This window comes from Capricornis sumatraensis, chromosome 4, assembly GCF_032405125.1.
Source record: "Capricornis sumatraensis isolate serow.1 chromosome 4, serow.2, whole genome shotgun sequence".
NCBI classification, from domain to species: Eukaryota; Metazoa; Chordata; class Mammalia; order Artiodactyla; family Bovidae; genus Capricornis; species Capricornis sumatraensis.
In genome coordinates, this window is record NC_091072.1 from 119,975,719 (window position 1) to 119,996,014 (window position 20,296).

The 20,296-nt window shown below is 53.8% G+C and overlaps 1 protein-coding gene across 2 annotated transcripts; it reads right to left on the reverse strand.

Annotated features, from left to right (window-relative positions):
* Positions 1–3,442: 3,442 nt before the first annotated feature.
* MFNG (MFNG O-fucosylpeptide 3-beta-N-acetylglucosaminyltransferase) lies at positions 3,443–18,937 on the reverse strand. 2 transcript variants are annotated; one of them, XM_068970725.1, is made up of 8 exons: positions 18,484–18,937; positions 13,940–13,988; positions 13,476–13,578; positions 12,877–13,030; positions 9,855–9,940; positions 7,826–7,991; positions 6,013–6,098; positions 3,443–4,353 (listed from the first exon to the last, which is right to left on the reverse strand). In XM_068970725.1, exons 1-8 carry the CDS (start codon positions 18,736–18,738, stop codon positions 4,290–4,292), a joined length of 963 nt encoding a protein of 320 aa, XP_068826826.1. In that variant the 5' UTR covers positions 18,739–18,937; the 3' UTR covers positions 3,443–4,289. The 2 variants fall into 2 exon arrangements, with proteins under 2 accessions (XP_068826826.1, XP_068826827.1); XM_068970726.1 differs by lacking the exon at positions 13,940–13,988 and having other exon boundaries at positions 18,477–18,937.
* Positions 18,938–20,296: the final 1,359 nt, after the last annotated feature.

A 20,296-nucleotide genomic window follows, 5' to 3' on the forward strand; every position in this document is an offset into this window, starting at 1 on the left:
GGACCAGCTTCCAGTCAAGGTCTGCCTCTCCTTTCTCTGGTGTTTGGGGAGAACAGGAAGTAGAGTCAGGACAGCAGTGTCTGATGAGAACAGATGTTCTGTGGGCCTGAATGTGGGGCATGGAGGAAGGGGGAGGGGAGGGAGAAAGTTAAAAAAGGGAATGGGGAGGGCCATAGCCAGCAAAATAGAATATCCATAGCACTCTTATTTATTTAATTTTACTTTTTATGATGGAAAATTTCAAACATACACCCAAGTAAAGGAAATAGCAAGAGTGAACCCCCGTGTGCCCACCACCCTACTTCAACAACTATCCCCACTTTAACATCCTTATTTCATTCCTTGCCCCCAAGCATCTCCTTAAAAAAAATTATGGACAATATATCATTTCACCCAAATATATTTCAGAATACATCTCTCACATATTAGAATATTTCTGAAAAAGTAACCTCATTATCACAGCTAATAAAATTAGCAATTTCTTAAAACTATCTAATACGAAGTCCATTTTCAAATTTCCTTATTTTTCTCAAAAAAATGTCTTTTTAGGATCTATTTATTTGAACCAAGATCTTAACAAGATCCAGGCACTGTATTTTGCTGCTATGACTCCTAAATCTCTTTTAATGTCTAACATTCCTTCCTTCTTCCTTTTTTATGGTATTTTAGTTGTTGAAGAAACCAGGTCTTTGTCTGTAGAATTGTCCCCATTGTTGATTTGCTTGGTTGAACCCTCACAGTGTCATTTAACATGTTCTACTGTGCCCTCCCGCCATTTCCTGGAGACTGATATTTAGATCGAGAGGGTTGATATGCGGGGTCAATTACTTTGGCAAGCACACTTCCTGGGTGAAGCTGTGTCCTTCCTAGTGTGCCATATCAGGAGCGCTTAAGGTCAAATTTTTTTCCTTTGTGCGTGATACTAAAAAAAATGGTCAATGTTACCAATTTGATCTTTCCATTATAAAGCTTCCCCATCATCTTGTCCCCAAGGGATTTTAGCACCTTTCATAGAATCTTAAAACTGACAAGCTGGAAGAGCTCTGAGAAGCTCACTCACCCATTTTTCAACTCATCCCACAAATATTCGTTGAGTATGTGCCAGGTAGCAAGTAGCAGTGAGCAAAACCAACACGATCCCTGGGATCACAGAGATAACAGTCAGACAGGGGCGAGCAACAAATATACGAGCAAGCAGATGCACCAACAAGAGACGTGCCTGCAAGGTTCAGAGCCACCTGGGGAGCTACCCCAGGGCGAAGTGATGGCAGTCAGGCAGCCACTTTGTGGTGGGTGATCAAGGAAAGCCTCCCTAGGAGAGGATGTTGGGGCTTGGCAAGAGCTATCCAGCCATGCAGAGTTGGGGGACCATTCCAGGGAGAGCTGGGGCAGACAGAGAAACTGCAGACCCATGAGGAGTAATGAGGAGCAAGGCGGAGGGGGTCTGAGGGGGGGCCAGCGAGGAGGCTGCTATGGTAACGCTCTTCTCACTCCCTTTTACAGCTGAGAAGACTGAGTTCGAGGAGAGCTGGGAGACAGTGGTTACTGAGGAACCACCTGCCCCAGGAGCTTTTTGTGCAGCGTCTCAAAACCACACCTGCAGGCTACGTAGTTACTCTATTTCACAGGTGAGGACAGTGAATGGCGAAGTCAGGTGCTCAAGGGCTGAGAAGTAAAAGAATGGAGGGTTGAGCCCAGCCTGAGGCTCTCCCACCCTCCACGGTTGTCCCGCACTGATGACCACTGTGAAATCTCAAACCTTGGCCCTGGCTCCTAAAATCCCCATGACCTAGACCAAGGGCCTTCTCCCTCTTGGTGCCTCAGTTTCCTAACCTGTAAAATGGGAGTAATACTTGCCTGAGGGGTACAGCAAGGCCAAGACAAGGTGGTTCAACCTGCCTTCCCACCATACTCCCAGCCCCTGCCTGTGGGGCCCGCTCAGGTCACCCTAGCACAGCCTATAGGCAGCTTCTCCCTCCCCACACAGACTCACAAAGGGTTAATCCCAGGCTCCCTCCTTCCTCCATCCCAGTTCTGATCCTTGCTGACTCTGCTCCCCGCCCTATGTAGCTATTCTGAGACAATGGAGGCAGCAGATGGCCGAGTCCTGTTCCCTCCACCCGACCCTCAGGATCTGGGAACAACCCGTAAATCTGCTGTTGCTTCTAAAAGCGGGCCAGCCGGCAGCCCTCCATGCATGGGGTGGAGAGGACGGCGGCTGTAGAGTACACCATCCCATCCCTACAAGGCTGTGAGCCCAGAGGCCGCCCCACTCGGCTCGCAGCCCACACACCCAGCATTAGGTCAACTCAGAAAGAAAGGAAGCCCCACACCTGACAAGCACAGGGTGGCTCCTCTTGCGGTCAGACTCCTCCTTGGAAAAGAAGGGGTCAAGGCTTCAGTGTTCAGTGGTTCCATCTGCCCAGACAGAGCTGCGGCAGGGACAAGGTCCTTCGAGGGCTGGAGGACATGCCTCAAAGAAGCCCCCAGCCCTGGCTGCCTGGATCAAAGCCCCCCTGTCCCTCTGGACCTCTGCTCCCTCCTCCCTTCTGCCCTGAGCTCCACTGTGACCCCCAACCCCCCAACAGCTCTGAGCATGATGTGGGCTGCAAGCAGACACATCCTCTTCCTAGCCCTCCCCACAGACACGACCAGGCCTGAAATTTCACCATGATCACTTTCATTCAGTCATGCAAATTCTTTGGGACGTAAAATTTTAAGGGCACTTACCTTTACCTAGCTCCTACCTGGGCTGTCAAAGTGCCCCTTTATCTGATAGCAGAGGCTGAATCCCTCAGCTCCATTCTGCCTTCCCTGATTCTCTAGCCACCTCAACCCAGGCCCTGAAGGCAGAGAAAAGGAAGTATTGTCCTCAGTAAACCAGCACCTCACGACACACATATATTCACCCACATGCATATCACTCACACAGAGGTGTGACAGAGGTACACACACATCTATACATCCCACACACATCGGTAGGCACAGACAAGCATAGAAGGGTGCACGGGCACACCCTTACACATCCTAGCGCACCATGACACAGCACACACTACTAGTCATCACTGTTCACAGGCCGTTCCTTTCTCCATACCAGACTCTGTGCTATGGCCTTTACAAACCCTGCATCATTTCCCCTACAACCCGTGAAGTAAGTACTGCTTTTAACCCGTGAAGTAAGTACTGCTGTTCTCATCTATAAAATGAGCAAACAAGCCAGAGAGGCCAAGCAGATTCCCCCAGGTCACACAGCCAGCAAGAGCAGGGCAGGGCTGTCTAGGTCGGGGACCCAAACTCAACATCACTGAGACAGACAGATGAAAGATCCTCCCATCCTGCTCAGGAATGACTTTGACTGCATGTAACAGAAAACTGAACCAAGCAAGGCTTAAACAAATAAAGGTTTAATCTTCTTACAGAACCAGATGTTGGAAGAGGCAGCTGTGGAAATGATTGTCTTGGCATTCCCGTCATGGCAGCAAGGTGGCGGCCCTAGACCCAGACATCACACCCACATTTGCGGTAGGAAGATGGGGTATAGGGCTACAAAACTTTCCCCAGAAGCCTCTCTATTGGCTTTGCTTAAGTTGCACTAACAGAGATCTGGCTCTGGCCATAGCTGGGCCATGTAGTAGCTCCTAGTAGCAAGGGAAGCTGGGAAAGTGAGCAACAGGAACATCATGATGGGCTGGGACCCATTCTGATTCATCATCTGGGTCTGGATATGCTGATGCTCCAAACAACATCAGGTGGGGAGCAGGGGCTGGAGACTGGTCAGCAACAACATTATCTGCCACAGACTGTGGATTCTGCCCTTCTTCCACTTGGGTCCCCTCAGTGCTTGAGGATCCAGCCAAGGAAGCCAGGAGTAAATGGCCCAGTATTTGATCCCAGGAGAGGAATGGAGAGACCAGAGCTGCTGGCTCTGCACACCCAGGGGCCCAGGTAATTCTCTTGAGGGTTAGGATTCCTGAGCCCAAGTAGCTTAAGGACCTTCCATCCTCATTCAGTTCAGCCACCCAGGGCCCATGGAGGCCCAGCCATTGAGGCCTCTCTGGCCCTTACTTGGTGCCCCCCGTCCTGGGCTGTGCAACACACCTCCCAGGGGCTTGAGATGCATTTAGCACCAGTCATCATCCAATCCTGGTCTTGCTCATCTCTCAGAGGCCCTGCCAGGGACTGCCCCCTTACACACACACAAGACCTGCCACGGGCCCTCAAGGCTGCCTGGGAGGCTAAGGACAACCAGAGAGCCTCAGCCCAGTCTTTGCCCAGAGGTTCAGGGTTCATCAGGCCACCAGCTGTGGGCACCAGGGAGTATCCGGGTAGAGGAGACAATGGAGGGAGTGAAACCTGTGGAGAGACCAGAAATGAACAAGACAGTCACCCCCACAGGCTCGCAGGGGAGCATGTCACAGAGATGGTTTGGAGCAAGGTTTTTCCACCTTGGCACATGATGAATATTAGGAGCCAGATATAATTCTGTTGTGGGGACTGTCCTGGGCATTGTGGGTGCTCAGCAGCAGCCCTGTACTTCGCTCGCCAGATGCCAGCAGCATCCTCTGAGCTTTTTTTTTTTTTTTAACCTAATTTATTTATTTGGCTGTGCTGGGTCTCAGCTGTGGCACTCAGGACCTTCTATCTTCATTGCAACATGCAGGATCTTTAGTAGCAGCATGTGAGATCTAGATCCTCGACCAGGGATCAAACCCGGGCCCCTTGCACTGAGAGCGCAGAGTTTTAGCCACTGGATCCACAGGAAAGTCCCCACTGAGTCTTAACAATAAAAAATGTCCCCACACACTACCAAGTGTCCCTTGGCAGGGGTGCAAAATGGTCCCTGGTTGAGAATCACTGACGGGTAAACACTTCAAAAGCCAGAGAAACCATGAACAGCTGAGGCCATAGCCTCCGAGTGACCTGAATCCCCATCAAGCAGGAACCTGTGGATTCTAGAATCTTTAGGCTTTGAGAGAATTTAACACCAATTTTAAATCTCTTGACATACAGCCATAGCTTGCACACCTCTACTGATGAAAAGCTCACTCCATTAGAAAGCAGCTCTTTTCCTTTTGAAACTTGAATTCCTGCCATCCCCCCACCCCTGTATTGAGCCAGATTCTGTCTCCTTGTAACGTCCAACTTGTTCAATACAGTCCTGGGCCTGGCAGCCCGGGGACAGTGGTGAGACCTCTGCCTCCAAACAGATGGCTCTGCAGGATTTCAGGGGCAGGAGTGCATGCTCCCTTATGGGTTATGCACTTCAGGCAGGTCGAGAGTCTGGACAGAGCCTAGAAGTCCCAGGGGGTGGGGGGATGTCACCTCCCCAGATGAATCTGATGCCACTTTCCTCTTTTCTCCCACATTCCAGTCGCACTGGCTTCTTCTACTGCCTTGAGTAGGTCTTACTCCCCTGCCACAATATGTCACAGGCCAGGCTCTAAACGTCTCCACAGCAGTCGGTGCTAGGAGTGGGATGGAGGGGGCTGAGCTGAGCAGCCCTAATCTCCCTGGAGTGTGTTTGGGGGGAGAACTGGAGGTGCCTAGGTGGCATTTTAGCCCTCATTCCAACCCTCTGTCCATGGAAAAGTATCATCCAAGAAATGAAGAGTCTAAGAAAAAAATTTTTTTTTAATTTCCTTGGGTGTGGAGTTTCTCCAATGGGTGCCTGGAGTTTCTCCATGAGAGCATCTCCTTTGCTCAGTGAGCACAGTTAAGTCTTCTAGAGGTTCCTGAAGAATCCCAGAGGATCAGGCCTGGGAGATCCCCTTCAGATCCTTGATGCCCAGCCTCCTTGTGCTACAAATGGGGCAACTAAGGTACAGAGAGGCAAGGCAGGCACCTGCCTAAGGTCACACAGTAAGCCAATGGCAGAGCAGGGACTGGAATCCACTCCCAGCTCTGCTATCAGCTACTAGCCTCTCTCACTTCCCTCACTCCTGGTTCCCTTCTTTCTATCCCTGGCCTCAGGCCCCAGTCCTCCCATCCTACAGTATCAGCCCGCAGACCCACCTGGAGGGGTCCTCCTCAGGCGAGAAGGGGCCATGGAGCTTAATGACGTTGAGTTTCCCCTCAAAGACGCCGTAGCTAAGGGTGACCTGCGCAGAGAGAAGCAGAGAAGGCAATGAAGCAGGGCGGGGCAGCAGGGAGGAGTGTCTCACCAGGGACCCCACAAGGGGGCAGCATTTTAGTAGAAACAGAGAAGGTGTCTAAGACATTTTGAGTGGCACAGAAAGCCTGTCTCTGCACCTGAAATTCCACCATCAGTAATCGGTGTTTCACTGGGGGGTCCATCCCCTCCCATTCTCCCATAATCCCATTGGTGCCCCCAACAGTCTCATTTACTAAAGAAGCTGGAATGATCCCCTCATCTACAGATTGGGAAACTGAGGCTCAAGAGGGGAAGGTGCCTTTCCAGGAAGTTGCGCACCTGGATGGAGGTTTCCTGAGACCTACTCTAAGGCCTTAGCAATTCCTCAGGTCATTCCACAAGCAATGAGGCTGCGGATAAAGACTCCAGTCAAAATACAGTCAAGCACCGTGATTAAAGACTGTGGATTTGGGGGCCACCCACCAGGGTTCAAGTCCCTCTGTCCTGAACTGGCCACAGCTAGTTCCACTCTCTGGGCCTCAGTTTCTCCATCTGTAGAATGGGAATAATGTTAAGAATCATCCCCCTATGAATGTTATGAGGAACTAGAGAGTTAAAAAAGATAGGCCCCCAGCGTGGTATCTGGCACAGCAGGGGCTCAAACCCCAAACTTTAGGGAACACCCTGGTTTTGGCAGTCCAAAATCTGCCCCTCTTTCCTGGCTGTGGCCCTAATGGGACCAACCTGCACCCCAGTTGTAGGTCTGGTCAATCAACATAGCTCTAGGCTCTGGTAGGAAACAGGTCATGTGTCCCAAGTGAGCCATGTGACCAGTGAGCACCAGCCGTGCGGTCTGACAGAAGGAGGAGCTCTCTTCTCACTGGTGGGGTGGGGCTGCCATCTTGCCAGCGCAAGTAGCGGGCCTGCCTAAGAAAGAGGCCAGCACAGGGGAGGACACACGAGAGAGGGGACGGGATCTGAGCACCCAGATCTCACCAGATCTAGCAAGTCATCCACACCCGCACCTTCTCAGGTACACGGACCCATAAATGTCCTTTTCTGTTTAATTAGTCCATTGCCTTTCTGTCCCTTGCAGCTAGAAGGGCTCTGACTCATACCATGAGACAGAACCTCCCTGGGGGTCTTCCCAGCCAGGACCCCCTATGGGACTGGACACCCATGAGTTGGAGGGCAGTATCTGCAAGGCAGAGCCAGCTGGACCTCAGCAGAGTCACTACCTGCCAGGTGATGGGAGGGGCACCTACCCCTCCCCCAGCCTGACATTACAAATGGGTCATCCCTACTGAAGACCTGGTCTTTCCCAGTAACACCTGTGTGGGAAGGAAAAGCAGTAAGCAGTGGCCAGGTCGGCTCTGATGAAGGAGGAGGCCGTTGAAAAGTGCAGGACTGGCCCCTTCAGAGGGTGTGGTAAGGATGGGAGGTTGAAGAGAGGTGAGAAGGAAGAATGCAGCGTTCAGGGACCTGAGTGGTCTGAATCTCAAGATGAGCTTCCTCTCGTCTGTGCAGGTCCCTCCAGCTGGCATTTGAGAACCAGATCAAAGAACATTAGCACCACAAATGCCAACCCGTAAGGGTCAGAGGTGGAGAGCACTGAGTCACTGCGTGCCCTTAAGGGGGTCCTTTGCCATGCTGGGACTCAGTTTCCCCATTAAAGGAGAGAGCCCCGCCACACACACACCTCCCCTGTTGCCACCTGCCCCATAGCTGGCTCACCTGCTCTGGGAGCTGGGCAGCCTCCAGCAGCTGCAGGGTCTCCAGGTGGGAGTGGAAGAGGGGGCAGGACTGCAGGTGGCCGCCCAGCTTGCACTCAACGATGTAGCCCACAGTGCAGTCATCGGGCAGCCGGATGAGGGCAGATGTGTCCATGAAGTGGGAGCCACTGAGGAACAGAGCCATGCTGCAGCCAGTGGCCTAAGGCCCTTGATACCTAGAGCCCTTCCTGTCTCCCAGAAGACCCTCCCTCCACCACAGCCAGCTGGGAGAGAAGAGTACAGCTCTAGCATCTGTCCCCTGCATACTGTGTAGCCTCATGCAAGTTATAAACCTCAGAGAGCCTCAGTTTTCTCTTCTGTAAAATGGGCATGATAATAGCCAGAGCTGTTGTGAGGATTTTAAGTGGCGAAATGGTGAAATGAAGCCTTTTATAAATGTATCCTTTCCTTTTCTCTCTTTCTATCCATTCATTCATCCACTCATTCATTCATTTTTGAGTTTGAGCATCTACCTGGTGCCAGCCACTGATGACACAGAAGCTGAGGACACAGAGATGGGAAAGAAATGCTTCCCGCCCTCAACAGCAGCCTCCGTGCTGGAGTGAGACAGACAGATGAGCAGGTCATTTCAGAGGACTGGTGCTAAGTCAGAGGAAAGCACGAGGCCTGGGGACACAGGGAGGGCAAAGCAGGTTCCCAGAGGAGGTGGCAGCCTTTTGTTTTGCTCTTTATTTAATCATGGCAGTAGCAGATTCTAAACAGAGCCTTACAGGATGATCTGCAGTCAGCCAGGTGCCAAGCGGGGGAGGAGCAGTGTTCCTGGCAAGGGCATCACCTGACTGTGCACCCCACGAATGCCCTAGAGACTAGGCTGAGCAGCTTGCCCCGCTGCACAAGATGCCTGAGAGAGGGGTCCAGTGGGTACAGAATCCCATCCTTTGTCACCTTCCCCAGGCTGTGCCTGGGGGCTGCACTGCCCAGAGGGGGTACTTTTTTCTAACTCACACAAATGCACCATAGAGGGGGACAGAAGCCTAGATGGGGTATCCAGGTCACAGGGAGTCCCCTGGTCATGTGTATACACCTCTATCAACAGACCTTAGGACAGCATTCCTGACTCCTCCTGAGGGTACCCCCATCCAGGGCAGGGCAGGGCAGGTTGCTGCAGAGGCAAACCACGCAGGCCCTAGAGCCCAACCCAGCAGCTGGGAGACCTCGGGCCTGGGTGACCTTGAACCAATCACTTACTTAAGCTCTCAGCAACTTAGTTTTCTCAGCCAAGTAGAAAGAAGGCCAACGCCCCTTCCTCCCTGGGGGCTGTGATAATCTTAGCAAAGTACAGGCCTGGCTCAGTCAACCCTCAGTTCAAGGTGGTGACACTGATGTGGCTGTTAGTAACACCTGCCCAGCAGACCTCAAGAGACCTTTGTCATGCCCTCTCTAGAATACCAGTACTCCTACCCAGTACTGAGGGCTTCCACTACTCTCACAATCCCCCTCAGTCTGGCACCACTCTTCTAGGACCATTCCAGCTCAAATGCCACCTCTTCCAGGAAGCCTTCCCTCCTCTTCCCAGGTAGAAGGCCCTACTCCCTCCTCTGAGTGTTCCTCCACTTGGCCTTCACCTCCCTTGTGACAGTGATTGGTCAGAAGTGGGCTGAAAACAGAACCTAATATTGACTGGGCTCCTACCAGGTGCCAGCCCAGGCACTTTCTCATTTAACCCTTACAGTGACCACTGGCCACTGTATCATCAGGTCCATTTTACAGACGGGGCACTGAGGCTCCTAGAGGCTACACAGCTTGCCTGTGTGTAGCAGGGTGCACTAGGCAGTGTACCCCCAAGGGCAAGGCAACAGGTGACTTGCTCACCACTAGCTGTGTAACTCTGATGCAGTGGGAATGGGAGGTAGTGTCTCCTGAGCTCACGCTCAAGCCCCTCCTGCTACAAACACCCCACCCACACGCCAGCCGATTCCTCCTCTCTGCACACCTCTACCTCCCCCATCTGCCTGTAGGTCTCTGCTTACCTGGCCCAGGGGGCCATCTTCAAAGCCAGTTTGCGGTTGATGCAGAAGCCAGCACCCCCCGTGGCAAACCAGAACTGTACCAGCCTCTGTGGGGGAAGATGGGGAAAGCCAAAGTGTAGGGTGAGCCTAGGGGTGGGAGCAACAGCCAGGCCTCCCCTTCCTCACAACCAACACGGCTCAAAAGCTTTATATTTCACATCTCTAGTAGTCTTGCTATGAGGCTTCTCAGACTGCGCTCGTGGTAAAGAATCCGCCTGCCAATGCAGGACATGGAAGAGACACAGATTCGATTCCTGGGATGGGAAGATCCCCGAGGAGAACACGGCAAACCACTCCAGTATGCTTGCCTGGAGAATCCCATGAACCAAGGAGACTGGCGGGCTAAAGTCCATAGGGTCACAAAGAGTCGGACATGACTGAAGCGATTTAGTACGCATGCAGAGTCTTGTTACAACCTTAAATTATGCCCACGAAGGAACAAGAGAAGGGAAGGCAAACATTCAAGGGCTTGGAATGGGATCCGGCACGTGGTAAACACTAGTGGGTTTATCGATCAGCTTGTAAAGCCCTTGACATCTGAACCAATACCACCCTTTTAGGGTGTAAACCGTTTTCTGCCCTTGCCTAGCACCACCATGGCCCAAGATCTCTTCTATCTCCTCTGTGAGGACCTGTGAATTCACCCAGGAATTTCTGCAAGGCTTTTGAGAAACACTGTACCTTTCCAACTGCACCATCTCTTAGTCAAAGTGCCCTAAGGTTACCTTCTCCCAAGTCCACAGTTGCTGCCTCACTGATGCATGTTGCCTCGGGCTGGGCTATCTCCCTTGATTCAGCAGTGAGATGAGCACTGGACAGGAAGCGGGAAAGTCTGACACGGGGCTCCCCCCTCCACTGTACAGCTGTGTAACCTTGAAAGAGTCCCTGCCCCTCTCTGGACCTCAGATACGTCACCTGCGAGCACAACGTTGGCTCCAGTTCTGAAATCCGATGGTTCTCCAGGCCCAGAGGTGTCCTCCTCCTCCGAGATCTCTATGAGCTTACTTCTGGAAACTCTGCCCTCTTAGAGAGAAGTCAGGCCTCAACTAGGCAGAATGAATGGGTTCTTTGGGACCTAACAGGAGGCACCCAATAAACGCTTGCTGAATGAATTAATGAGAGCGGGGCTTCCACTCCCAGAGTAACCACAGTAACATCAGCAGCAACCATGTGAGCGCCTCGCCCCAAGCACTGACCATGTCAAGCCCTGTGCTACAGATCAGGTGACTGAGGTACACAGAACTAAGGTCACCTGCCGAGGTCCCAGAGCTGGGACTGACCCCAAGCCAAACCTCCTGCCCCCTTTGCCATCCGACTCTGGGGGGGCACCCACATTGTGAACTGGCCAGGACACTCTGGAGCAGTCCTGAGATCCTGCTGGTGGAGTGTCTGACAAGGAGGGCATCGGTGCACATTGTGGGCTTGAGGAGTGGGTGTGCCCAGCAGGGTCCTGTGCCTAGCACAGGAAAAACACTGCTCAGAGGTGAGGCTGGGCTGAGTCAGGTGCTCGTGCTCAGCCGCCAAGTCATGTCTGACTCTTCAGAATCCCATGGAGCTGAATCGGGTACTGGTGGAAAATACTCACTAGTATCTACCATGTGCCAGATCCCATTCCAAGCCCTTGAATGTTTGTGTGTGTGCTTAGTTGCTCAGTCATGTCTGACTCTTTGCAACCCCATGGACTGTAGCCCACCAAGCTCCTCTGTCCATGGGACTCTCCAGGCAAGAATACTGGAGTGGGCTGCCATTTGCTTCTCCAGGAGATCCTGGCCCTTGAATAGGTGGCCTCATTTAATTCTTTTGCTCACATCCACTCTGTGAGGTAGTGACTGTTTTCACTGATTCTACAGATGAGGAAACTGAGGCACAGAGAGGTGAGGTGACTTCAGTCAATGTCACAAAGCCAGGAGGGAGCGGGGCTAGGGAATGAGCTCTGGGAGTCAGGTTTCAGAGCAAAGCTCTCAAATCTTTAGATGAGGGAGAGGTGGTATGGGAACCTAGGGGACCCCTCGGCTCACCTGGCATCAGCTTGCTCATGCACACCACCCCTCAGGGCCCAGAAGGATTTAATTAGGGCTCAGAGGCTGATGAGCTGCAGATAATTAAGGTTTTGTGTTTCCTGCTCTTGGTTTCCCTCGAGAAGCAGATGGTGACCCTGAGAGGGAGAAAGCCCCATAGTGGGCCCAGCTCCCGCTCCAGACATTGCCTCTAGAGAGGGGGACCCTTGGCTTTCATGAAGGCCAAGGGTGCCCTAGGGGCCTGGGTCACCCCAAAGCCAGAATCCAGGTGGGTTCTGGGGACCAGGGGAATAACATGCAATATACGTATACTAAAAAATTCTTATTTCTCCAAAAGTCAAATTTAATAAATATCCCGGGCTTTTATTTGCTTCCTAAATCTGGCAACCTAAATCTGTCCATTCAGGTCTGGAGCTGAAGCGGGTGCTGGGGACCCTCTTGTGCCAGGTGCCAATACCCCTGTGGGTGATTAGTGAAATCTGAAGAGAGGAAAGCTGTCTAGGGGAAGGGAGGGTTCAGGGGCTCCCGGCAGCCGCAATTTGCCACCTGGCCCAACAGATTCAGCATTTTAACAATCCGTCCAACTACATGGTGATACCAGGTGGCTAGAAGCCTGATTGTGGAGCCTGGAGACCTCAGCTTAGCCCACTATGCTCACGGTATGACCAGGACAAGCCACTGCTCCTCAGTAATTGAGGCCCTACTCAGTGCCAGTCTTTGCTTTCCTAGCATTATGTCAATCTCCTCTCTCTCCTCTCTCAGTCTCATAAAGGAGGAGACAGGATTCAGAGGAGAAGCCACCAGCCCAGATACACAGTGATGCAGGCAATTCTGAAACCCAGAAAATCCACCCGCCCCCTGCAGAACCCCGCCCCTTCAGGGCCCCGCCCCCTGACCCCGCCCCGCGAAGGGCCTTGCCCCCCGACCCAGCGGCCAGTTCACAAAGGAGGCAACGAGGGACTCACTGTGCGGTTGTGAGGTTGCGGCTCCGAAGCGTGAATTGGCCGGTTCAGGCTAGGGCGGCCTACATAGACGTCGCGGGTCTGGGGGAAGGTTTTCAGCAACTTCAGCAGCGCCCTGGGGTTCAGGTAGTTGTCGTCATCCACATGGCAGAACCATCTGTGGGGATGGAATGGGGGACCTTGAACTTGGAAGGGGTTCCCATGAGCTGCCTGTCAGCCAGACTCCCCCTGCACCCTCACAGTCAGTCAACAAACAGATATGGGCTGGAGTGGGCTTAACACATAAGGCCTAGCCCTGTGCCAAGCAGCATCTCCTGTAAGCTCATAAGGAAGTTGTGCCCATTTCTCAGGTGGGAACCAAGACTCAGGAAGGTTAAGACACTTGCCCTAGGTCACACAGCCAGAACGGCAGGATTTGAACCCAGATGGCCTGACCAGAGGCAGATCCCAGGAGGCCCTATCTACATGTGATTCAGTTCACAGGATCCAGAACTTTACTTTTTTGACAAGACATCCCATTTAGATATGGGATGTCTTGAGTGGCCTGAGGCAAAGGTTACGCCTGCCCCCTAAGACCAAGGTGAAGACCAAGGTAGACTCACCTCAGCCCACTGGCCAAGAAGGCATCAAATTCCGCGGCCATCTTGCAGGACAGGGCAGGGTGGCTGTGCTCCGCAGAGCAGTTGGTGACCACAAGGTGGGACCCTAGAGAAGTAAGGACAAGTCAGCCCAGCTCCTCCCCACAGCCCTGCACAGTGTGAGAAGCAGAGCAAGGCAGGGCCTCAAAGAGCCTGGAGCAGTCCACCCACTCCCGTTTTACACAGGGGAAGCTGAAGACAGGGAGGGCTGGCTTGCCCAGAATCCTGAAACTAATGGACAGCATGCTGAGCTGGGACCCAGACGTTCACGGCTTTCCATTTCCAGGGGAGACTCCTGCTCCCCTCCTGGGCAAAGGGGGAATCCCTGTATACCAAGGGCAGACAGTCATGTTTCCTGGGAACCCCCAGGCAGCCACCCCAGCTTTCCCTGACAACAACTGAGGGGTCCCCATCCCACCCAGAGTTACCCAGTCTCTCCTGGAGGACTTCATCCTGGCTGTCAGTGAAGATGAACGTCTAAGAATGAGAAAAGAGTCAGGGCAGGGGTCAGCCCACAGCCAAGTCCAGGTGGATGCACACACAGCGGACCTCTGTCCTCCTTCAGTGATGGAAATGCACTCCTGTCACAGTCACGCACTCCTTTAGGACAAGAGGACTTTCTCAGCTACCCAACCCCCTCCCCCATACAACACACATAACCCAGCTTTTGTAGACACAACTTCAAGTTGTACATCAGCCCATCAATCTCACATTCAGCCCCCTTACAGACCAACACCCACCAGACCAGAGTCGCACACCCTTGGTAGAATCACACCTTCTTCAACCACACACACATCGCAGTCCCACTTGGCCACTCCACAATCACGTATACACGTGTGTGTCAGCAGACAGATTCTGGGACACCGAACCACTGAGGGAGACAGTCACAACTTTCACAGTCACCCAACCTCCGTGTGCAAGTGTTGGGGCCCTCACATGCCTCCCAGACTGAAGAGGTGCCCCACCCACAGCTTTTACATGTCTGGTCCCCCATGACTTCACTGACTCTCCAGACAGGTGTTGTGATTTGCAGATGGCAAAATGAAGGCTAAGTGATGAAACAAGGCTGTGTGGTTGGCAAGAGGTAAGGACATCTCCCCACTCTTAGCTCCCAGCACAGCCAGACATCCCCCCAGGAGCCCCACCCAGCAGGCACTCAGACCCAGCCTGAGGACACTGAGCACCTGAGCACCCCCAGACCTGAGCTCTTCTCACTCTACCCTATCTTACTGGGACCCAACATCTGGGGGTCACCATGCCTCCTCTCTTTCTCTCACACCCACATCCAGTCTGTCAGCAAATTCTATCCACCCAACTTTCAAACTAAAGAACTAAAGAGCCTCTTGATGAAAGTGAAAGAGGAGAGTGAAAAAGTTGGCTTAAAACTCAACATTCAGAAAACTAAGATCATGGCATCTGATCCCATCACTTCATGGGAAATAGATGGGGAAACAGTGGCAGACTTTATTTTTGGGGGCTCCAAAATCACTGCAGATGGTGATTGTAGCCATGAAATTAAAAGACGTTTGCTCCTTGGAAGAAAAGTTATGACCAACCTAGACAGCATATTAAAAAGCAGAGACATTACTTTGCCAACAAAGGTCCGTCTAGTCAAAGCTATGGTTTTTCCAGTAGTCATGTATGGATGTGAGAGTTGGGGCATAAAGAAAGCCAAATACCAAAGAATTGATACTTTTGAACCATGTTGTTGGAGAAGACTCTTGAGATTCCCTTGAACATCAAGGAGATACAACCAGTCCATCCTAAAGGAAATCAGTCCTGAATATTCATTGGAAAGACTGAAGCTGAAGCTGAAACTCCAATACTTTGGCCACCTGATGCAAAGAACTGACTTATTGGAAAAGACCCTGATGGTGGGAAAGATTGAAGGCAGGAAGAGAAGGGGAAGACAGAAGATGAGATGGTTGTATGGCATCACTGACTCAATGGATATGAGCTTGAGTAAACTCTGGGAGTTGGTGATGGACAGGGAAGCCTGGCATGCTGCAGTCCATGGGGTCACAAATAGTCGGACACAACTGAGTGACTGAACTGAACTGACTGAACTTTCAAACTGCTTGGGGTACACCCTCTCCCTGGGGTACAGCCTCCACGGTCAGCCCACGGTCCATCCCCTCCTCGTCACCTCCTGCCTGCTTTGCTGCAGTCCCCTTTTCCCTGTTCTCTCTGCTCCGTCCTGCTCCTCTCCAGGCTGTTTTCAACACAGCCCCCGGGGGAGCCTGTAAAGTAAGTCAGACTTTTCTTGCCCTGCTCTCCGGCAAACTTGTACCACCAAACAGTCACCAGATAGTGGAACTCTCTCCAGTCTGGAGTGTGGGCCAAATGGGCCAGGGAAGGCCTGGGAATGAGTTAGTGCAGAGAGGGGGAAGGAGAGGTCCCCGCAGCACGGTCTGGGGGCTGAGCAGGGCTCATGAGGCTGGTGTCAGTCCCCGGGAATTCTGAGGTTGGCACAGAGCAGTGGGCAGAGTTTTCTCTGAGCAGAGGGTTGCATTTGATTGTTTCTAGGAGGGATCCTGACAATGGTTAAAACCTTGCAGGAAAACAAAAGGACAGACAGCCTGCTGGGGTCAGGGGAGGGGGTGCCGGGGGCCATCTGCTGCAGAGGAGGGGAGATGTGGGGCTCTCATTGCTACCCCCACCCCTGCCCTCGAGGAATGTGAGGAAGAGAAAGGCTCCTCTGCATCGCAAAACATGCTTCCCCCAAGCCCGCCCCCTGTGCCTGGGACAAAGGCCACGCATGAGCCTGAGCCCGCTGCCACAAAGGCCCACCTGCCACCCGGCTGCCCTTAACCAGCTGGAGCGGGTGCCCAGCTCTGGAGTTAACCAGCTCAGGCCTGCTCCTGATGGCAGCGCTGAGAGAGGCTCTAATACCCTCCTACCCTGTGTGGCTGGGGAAACCAAGGGTTGAAAAGGGGACGGCCTTGGCCGAGGTCACAGGGAGAGATGAGCCAAAGGGTGGAAATGAAGGGGGCCCAGATGTAGTGATGAGGGTGGGTTTCCCTGTCTCCTCTCTTCTTCCTCAGTTTGAGTGTCTTGCCTTTTTTTTTTTCAGATCTGCCTTAAAGGACAAGATTTCTAGAGTCTGCCCATTCTGCTAGGGACAGGGGAGGAGGAAATGGGAATGTCCAGCTGAGTGAATACATCTCCTACCTCTGCTTACAAATGGAAATTTTTAAGTTTCCCCCTCTGAAAAATGGGAATATCAATACCTACCACTCAGGTTATTGTGAGGGTTCAGTAGAGTGATGCACCGACATGCTGTCCCTTAGATGCCGAGCAGTTGCCAGGTACTCACTCTGGCGGCCTGGTTAACATCTGGGATTGAGCTCAGAGCACAGAGAGGGTGTCTGCATGCCTCTCTGCTGCCAGCCTAGTCCTGCCAGGCCTGAACACCCAGGCTAAACGCCCAAGTGACCAGGCAGCCCTGTGGTCCCCAGTCTCAGCAGAGAAAGAAGGACCCCAGCCTAGAGGTGGGCCCACTAAGCTCTGCCCTCTTGGGCCTTTGGGGTGATGCTGGCAAGCTCTTCCTCCTCTCTGGCCTCAGTATCCTCATCCGGAGCAAGGGCACCATCGTAGAGATCAAGACGAAACAGGAAAGGGACTCCGACCACGTGAGGCCATGCTCCCGGGTACACACAGACACAGCGCCATAAACAGGAAGGCCTGCAGGGAGGGCCAGGTTTGGTGGCTTCCGCAAGCGGAACTAGAATCTCCCTCAGAAGAGAAGCTGTGCAGCGTCCCAGGGAAGAGTCTGAGGGGTGTTGGGGGTTCCAGCAAGGAAAAGGTTAATCCAGGGTGCCGGGATATCAGGACCAGGAAATCAGGGTAAAGGTGCCCCCTCCCCAGTTGGCCTTGGCCTCTTCCAGCACCACCTCCCCCCTCCTTGGTCTCCAGGAACCTCCAACCACCGCCCCCCCAAAGGCTCGTCACTTCCTCCCACTGAGCCAGCCGCCAAAGTAGGGACAGTGTATGTGTGTGTGTGTGTGTGTGCGCGCACGTGCGCACGCATGCAAATCTGCCCCTCTACCCCACTAGAGATGACTCTCAACACCCCCAAATCACTGACTTTGCCTGAGGAGGGCACTGGGTATGGGGCTGGAAGAGCCAGAGGGGACTCAGAGCTGCCTCCCCAGAAAGCCACACTCCGTCACACACTCGCCTCTTGTCATGGCACGTCTGACACTGGCTCCATGTGTGTGAGCACACACGCATGTGAACACACATACACATCCCCACCATACATGCCAGGCAGGCCTCTCGCTCATCACTGCTTTCACCACAGCACACACCCACTTCACCCATCCCTCAGAAACTGCCCCACAGGAAATGGAGCACAGGAGGTGAGATGCCACTGCCCTGGGGCACACCCTTGGCAGCAGAGGATGGGGGCAGGGGCTGTCAGGAATTCTGAAAGGATGCCCCCCACCCCTCTCCCCAAACAGGCCCCACCCAGACCATCCCATCCTCAGAGGCTCAGCCCTTGTGCTCCACCCTCAGCCAGGGCAAAGGACAGCACCCAGGGCCTGGCCTGGGGGCAGCCTGGCCAGGGCTCTTGTCAAAAGTCAGGACCTCGCAGAGGCCTCTGTCCAGCTGCCCAACACCCACCATTGCCCCCAAGGCCAGGGTGGGCAGGCACTAAGCCTGCTCCAGAACAACCAGGGAACGAAGGGACCCCCAGAAGGGACGTAGGAGCCCAGAGTAGCCTGGCTCCCAAAAGACCAAGCAGTGGGCCTGAGGAGTGCCTGGCTCCTGGGCTAGTGAGGGACTCACAGCCGCAGGAGACCCCCATCCTGGGAGGAAGGAGGAGCGGGAACACAGTCCAGGCAGGGCAGGTGGAAGGGCAGCTTCTCCCGTGGGGCTGCCAGAGAACCCTCAGGTCAGTGGTAGAAAGGCCTCTGTGAGCACTCAGACCAGGGGCCACTCCTGGGACCCGCAATCCCCCGCTTGTCACCTGTTCCCTGGTCCTGGAGACCCACGTGTTGAGCAGCAGCTCCAGGCGGGAGTGATGGAAGGCCTGGGTCGTCTTGACTGCAATGAAGACATCGTGGAGCTGCAGCTCGGAGGGCCGAGGGCTTGGCGGGCTCAGCTCGGGGGTGTCGGGCACACGCTGCGGGGACGGGCTTGAGCGGTACCGTAGGGAGAGGAGCCCCATGCACAGAAGGGTGAGGAGGACTCCGGCCAGGCCCCGGAGGAGCCGGCACTGCATTGGCCCTAGGGACCCAGACGGCTCAGCTCCCAAATCCCAACCAGACGGGGAGGGGAGGCTGGTCAGGATGGAGCCCCGGCAAAGGCAAAGGGCTGGCAGGCATGGCGGGCGGGCCGGGAGGGGAGAGGTGGGAGTCGGAGCTCCGGACCCGCAGGCCGAGCCACCGTAGCCCCGCCGCCGCCAGCCCTCCACCTGCTTGCTCCCCAGCCCTCCCGCCTGCGGCTCTGGGGCGCCTGGCCCCGCCCCTGCTTCCAGCGCAGCCCAGGGGCGGGGCCGGCCCAGGGGAGCCCAGAGGTGGCTGGAAAAGGCACCCGCAGAAGGCACAGCGCCTGGCTCTGCCAGCTGCTGCGGTGGGGGTGGGGGCAACGACAACCCCTCCGTGCCAGATGGAAGGGAGGGGCCCTCCAGCCTTCCCACTCCCCAGAGACCGTGGGCTTAGCTCATTCAACACCCAGTATCTTCGGTAGCCAGCCTCCCAGGTTTGGCTCCACACAGCTCCTCCTCCCCGGTGCACCCCTCCCTCCGCTAGCCCTGGCCATCCTCACCCACGTTTCGTCTACCGGGCTGAGTTTTATTTGCCTTTTAAGGGCTTCCCCAGTGGCTCAGTGGGTAAAGAATCCGCCTGCAATGCAGGAGACACAGGAGATGCAGGTTTGATTCCTGGGTTAGGAAGATCTCCTGGAGGAGGAAATGACAACCCACTCCAGTATTCTTGCCTGGAAAATCCCGTGGACAGAGGAGCCTGGTGGGATTCAGTCCATGGGATCACAAAGAGTCGGGCACGGCTGAGCAACTAAGCACATAGCCCATTAACAATATCTTATAGATTCATGTGGACAGCAAAGGGACTCAGCCATTCATATACATGTGTACCCATTCTCCCCCAAACTCCCCTCCTCTCTGGGCTGCCACATAACAGAGTTCCCTGTGCTCTACAGTAGGTCTTTATTCATTTAAGGCTTAGGCTCAAGTGGCCCTCCTCCAGGAAGTCTCCCAGCCTCTGGGGCCCCTACGGTGGTTAGCCCAGTTTCTTCCATCTTCACAACAGTGCTAAACTTATTTCCAGTTCATAGCTGAACTTACAAAGCTCAGAATGATCCAAGCTAAGCCAGCAGCTCAGCCACAGAGCCAGTGAACCCAGGTCTCCGGCCCTTGTCTGGCCGACAGAAGGCCCCTGAGTGTCCCTGTCCTGCTGTGACCCACTGCAGTCCATCTTGCTTGGCAGTCATTACTGCTTCCTGCTTCCCTGGTGGCTCAGAGGTTAAAGCGTCTGCCTCCAATGCGGGAGACCCAGTTTCGATCCCTGGGTCGGGAAGAGCCCCTGGAGAAGGAAATGGCAACCCACTCCAGTATTCTTGCCTGGAAAATCCCATGGACTGAGGAGCCTGGTGGGCTGCAGTCCACGGGGTCACAGAGTCGGACATGACTGAGTGACTTTACTTACTTACTTACTTACTCTCCCAGCCAGCCCAGTGGACAGAGGACTTTCTGTAGCTACCACCTCTGTCTTGGGTTTTTAAGTTAATTAATTTATTATTTTTGACTGTGCTGAGTGTTC